This window comes from Mus pahari, chromosome 15 (genome assembly GCF_900095145.1).
Source record: "Mus pahari chromosome 15, PAHARI_EIJ_v1.1, whole genome shotgun sequence".
NCBI classification, from domain to species: Eukaryota; Metazoa; Chordata; class Mammalia; order Rodentia; family Muridae; genus Mus; species Mus pahari.
Genome location: NC_034604.1, coordinates 31731446 through 31736442, shown reverse-complemented (window position 1 = coordinate 31736442; position 4997 = coordinate 31731446). Strand labels below are relative to the sequence as shown.

General features: G+C 37.5%; 1 protein-coding gene across 1 annotated transcript in view; it reads right to left on the bottom strand.

Moving 5' to 3' along the window:
- LOC110332931 (ankyrin repeat and KH domain-containing protein 1) overlaps nucleotides 1-4997 on the bottom strand; it is a 105526-nt gene that overhangs the window by 85784 nt on the left and 14745 nt on the right. The window contains exons 2-3 of the mRNA XM_029547220.1: nucleotides 4571-4721; nucleotides 807-963 (exon numbers count right to left, since the gene is read on the bottom strand). Of these exons, the coding sequence (XP_029403080.1) occupies nucleotides 807-963; nucleotides 4571-4721 (308 nt within the window). The remainder of the gene's footprint in view (nucleotides 1-806; nucleotides 964-4570; nucleotides 4722-4997) is intronic.

The window sequence follows — 4997 nt, the reverse complement described above, 5'->3', positions numbered from 1 at the left end:
GGATTTCTGAGTTCGAGGCCAGCCTGGTCTACAAAGTGAGTTCCAGGACAGCCGGGGCTATACAGAGAAACCCAGTCTTGGAAAAAAAAAAATGAAAAAAGAAAAAAGAAAATGAATACAAAGTCAGGCATGATGACTCCCACTTAACAGTAGTACTCAAGGAAGCTGAGGCAGGACTCCTGAGAACTCAAGGGCTGCCTAGGCTACAGAGTGAGATCCTGTCTCAAAAAATAAAACCAGTACCCAATATGGTGCCACACATTTCTAATCCCACCACTCAGGAGGGAGAGACAGGTCGATCTCTGTGAGTTTGAGTCCAGCCTGGTCTATTTGGGATGTTCTAGAATATGTAAAGCATTCCAGACTAGCCAGGTGAGACCCTATGAAACTACATAGTGTGACCCTGTCTCAAAAAACAAAACAAAACAAAACAAACATTTTCTGGTCAATGCAGTATTCTGGGGGGAGCTGGGAGGGGAGCACATGGAGTGAGCATACATGTATGCAAACATGGTGGCATACACCTTTAATTCCAGCACTTGGCATTTGTGAAGCAGAGGCAAACGGAGCTCTGAACTTGAGGCTAGTCTGGTCTATGGTGAGTTCCAGGACAGCCAGAGCTATGTAGACTGTCTCAAGAACCCCAAACCAAAACAACAACAAAGAATAAATAAATATATACATCTATTTTTATATTTTTATAGTATATATAGATTCATATATCCACTTCAATATCCTTTCAAATAACCAGTCGGCTTATGGTTTTCAAGAAAACATTTAATACTAGCAAAATATTGAACACATACGTATCCACTTGTCCTGTACTGTGTGTGTTCTCTGCTCTCATCCGTGTCAGAGCAGCAGCTGCTTCATCCAGGGCACAGCTAACTGAGGATGTCAGTCTCCGGAGTACTTCAGGATCTGCAAAAGCTTTACCATCAGCAGTTGACAATTTGCCAATTCCTTAGTCAATGAGATAGTACAGGGAAAGAAAAAGCAAACAGGTGAAGATCGAAATTATGTTTTAAACACCATTATATATGCCAAGAAACAACATAGTACCCATATATGAAACTGACAGATGAGTAAATTTGATGTTTTTAGTTCTACCACTAATATCAAAGGCATAGCATAACCATTGATGTTTTAGAACTTCCATCTTTATGACATACACATTTTTCCCTATACCTAATTCTGGATTTGATTTAATATGCCTCTCATTGTGCCAAATGATATTATTTCACATAAAGAACTGCCATATCAATAAATCTCTAGGACCCTTGCCCATTCTATATTGATTAGCAATGCAAAGACTGTAATTTATAATAAAAATTCAGTATTTTTCCTCCTTTTATTCAAATATCCACTTAATATCTTCTGTAGTAATCTTTTTAAGTTGAGTCTATCAGACTTAAAATAAAAAGCACAATATCCAACACCCAATGAATTTATGTAATTTTATAAACAAGCTCTATAATTTTCTTTTTCTATCTTTTTGTTTGTCATTAATAGGTGAATTATTTTCCTTCCTTTGATAATTATAAAGGTTATCAGCAATCTTTCTGAATCTCTAACAGTACAGTTTGAGGTTTTGGTTTTCAACATTTATTATTATTTTGCATGTATGTTCTTGTATGTATGAGAATATAGTAAATGATTTGCAGTATATGCACATGTGTGTGTAGTACACAGGACACCACATGCGTTTGTCAAACTCAACCTTAGTCCTTCTTAACTCAAGTCTCTCATTAAACCAGGAGCTAGACTGACAGCCAGCAAGCAAACCTCAGGTAATCACCTGTCTGCATTGGGTCACAAACTTGCCACATGTGACATTTTACATGATTGTGGGATCCAATCTAATGTCCTCATGCTTGTACGGCAAGCACTCCTAACCATGGAGACATCTAACACCGTGGATTTTTTGTTTTGTTTTGTTTTTTTAAAGATAAGAACTTATAAAATAGCCCAGTCTGGTCTTAAACTTCTGACCTTCTTGCCTTGTGTTTACTGAATACTAGGATCATAGGTGTCTAACATACACCTGGTTAGTAGTACTAGGAAGCTGAGTTAAGTGCTTTAAGAGTTTTTATCTTGAATTTTCAGCATTTTAAGCAGTCTTTATCCCCTGATTTTTATATTGTCTAGGTTGGCCTCAAAGTAAATAGACAGCTGAAGCTGGCTCTGAACTTCTGCTTCTTTTACCTCTAACTCCCAAGATTACAGGTGTGCAACACAATGTCAGCTAACAGATGAGATAAAAGTATGCCGCTTAATATATAGCTACATAGCAGGCATCTCTTCTTTGTAGTCCTAGTGTTCATTTATCTGTTTTTGTTTTTTGGAACAGGGGCTCTTATGTTGTTTTGGCTGCTGAAACTTAATATGTAGATTAGGCTAGTCTCAAACTAAGAGATCCACCTGATACTGACTTCTGAGTGCTGGGATTAAAGGCAGGTGCTATAAGGCCTGGCTTTAGGTACTATTTTAAAAATAAGATACATGAGGAAGGGCCTGGAGAGATAGATACCTTAGAGGTTAAGAGCACTGGCTGCTCTTCCAGAAGTCCTGTTCAGTTCCCAGCTGCCACATGGTGGCTCACAACCATCTACAATGGGATCTGATGCCCTGTTCTGGTACACAGGTGTACACACGCAGATATAATACTCATACACATAAAGTAAATAAATCTTTAAAAACAAAACAAAACCAGTAAGTGTCAAAGAACTAATATATACATATGGACATGAGGCAGCATCAAGTTAACAATGCTGCCAAGCCTGATGACCTGCGTTCAACCTTAGTGTCACACAAGGTAATAGGAGAAAACTAACACATGAAAGTTTTCCTTTGACCTTCAAGCTCATGATGTAGCACAAGCACCCACACACATGCATTTGCACAAATAAAAAAACAAACATAATAACAATTAAATAAATTTAAATAAGTAATAAATTTATTTATCTTTATTAATTTCATTCTTTTCTTTCTTTCTTTTTTTTTGAGATAGGCTAGCCTTCAACTCCTGATTCTTTTACCTTAGCCTCCTAACCTCCCAGGTGCTGGAAGCACAAGTAGGAGCCCCAATGCCTACCTACACATATACTCAAGAAAAAAAAGGAAATGACAAATTTTCACTTTATGAGCCAGGGTGGCTACAGATTTGCAGTAATCTTTCTGCCTTGGCTTCCTGAGTGACAGAATTTAAGCATGTACCCCAACAATTGGTTAGACTTCCTTGTTTTGTTTTGTTTTGTTTGTGAGACAAAGACTTGCTATGGAGGCTAAACTGGTCTGAATTTAAGGCAATCCTCTGGACTCAGTGTCCCAGGTGATAGAATCATAGGCTTGTGCTACCACACCCTGCTCTAGATTTCTGTATTTTAGAGAAGAGAAATACTTTAATTATAGTGCAATGGAAACTTTGTACAGTAAATAATGAGTAGAGTGTACATGTGCTTATTTCTTTTTTAAAATCCTCTACAACTTGTAACTCCTGTTCTGTTTGCCTCACCTTCCCTTATTCATGTATACGACACCCAGTGAGAAAGTATGTTTATCATATATTTAGATCAGCTTTTTGTGTGTATAGGTATTTTAGTTTGATGTATGTCTGTGAGACACCATGTGAATGCTGGTCATTAAACCCAAGTCCTCTAGAAGAACAGCCAGTGCTCTTAATTGCTGAGCCATCTCTCCAGCCCCTGAATCAGTTTTTGAGACAGTCTTATACTGTAGCTCCAGCTGGCTTGGAAATCACTATGTAGACGAGGCTCTCAAGGCAACAATGCCTCAACCTGTAGGTGTGAGGTACCACATTGGGCCCATCAAAGAAATTTTTATTTTTATTTTTTTTGATGAGACTTAAAAACCAGTAGTTTGGCACACCTTGATATGTTTCAAGTTCATGCTCATTTAAAATAAAAATAGCTATTTATAATTAAGGTAAGCATCCATTAAAATGAGTAAACAACATTAGAGCTCCCTGAATCAGTTCAAATACAGTAAAAATTTGATAAACTACAATTAACTGCTATGTTTTTATGCCCCAGATAGTTTCCTTGATAACTAGTTATCTTTACTTTTTAAAATTTTTGAGTCAGGGCTGGAGAGATGGCTCAGAACTGACTGCTCCTACAGAGGTCCTGAGTTCGATTCCCAGCAACCACATGGTGGCTCACAACATTCTGTAATGTGGATCTGATGCCATTCTCTGGTATGTCTGAACACAGGGCTACAGTATACTCATACAAATAAAATAAATCTTTAAAAAAAAAAAAATTTGGGTCAAAAAGTTATTCATTGCATTCAACCAAGAATTTTTAAAATATAGAATGTGAACTTTTTTAGGAAATAAAAATTTTAAAAATCACAGAGATTGTAAATTTGGGATGTTAAACATTTCTGAGATAATCTAGTACCACATCTTAGAGAGATCTATACTATCTACTGTCATTGTTGAGACAGGGTCTCTTCATGTAGACCAGGCTGGTTCTACAGAGGTCCAGCCTCTGCCTCTGCTAGAATTAAAGGCGTGTGCTATCACTTCTGATGAAAATCAACAGAGTACCTGCTGCTTCTAGCAATGCTTCGAGTCTCGCTTGGGTCTCTGGATCCACTGTGCGCAAATCTGCTCCTTCTGCTGTACTTGATAAGAATATCTCTGATGTTTTAAGGACTGGGTTATCCAAATCTTCTTGGTCCAAAATAAATGATTCTACCTGTTTATGAATTAAAGATGAAATAATGATGAAGCTAATGCCAATATGATTACAATCTAAGTCAGTATTATTTGAAATTTAAATATAACCAGATAATTATAAACTGAATTATAAGAATAGAACTTTGAAGCTGGGCGTGGTGGCGCATGCCTTTAATCCCAGCACTCGAGAGGCAGGGGCAGGCGGATTTCTAAGTTTGAGGCCAGCCTGGTCTACAAAGTGAGTTCCAGGACAGCCAGGGCTATACAGAGAAACCCTGTCTCGAAAAACCAAAAA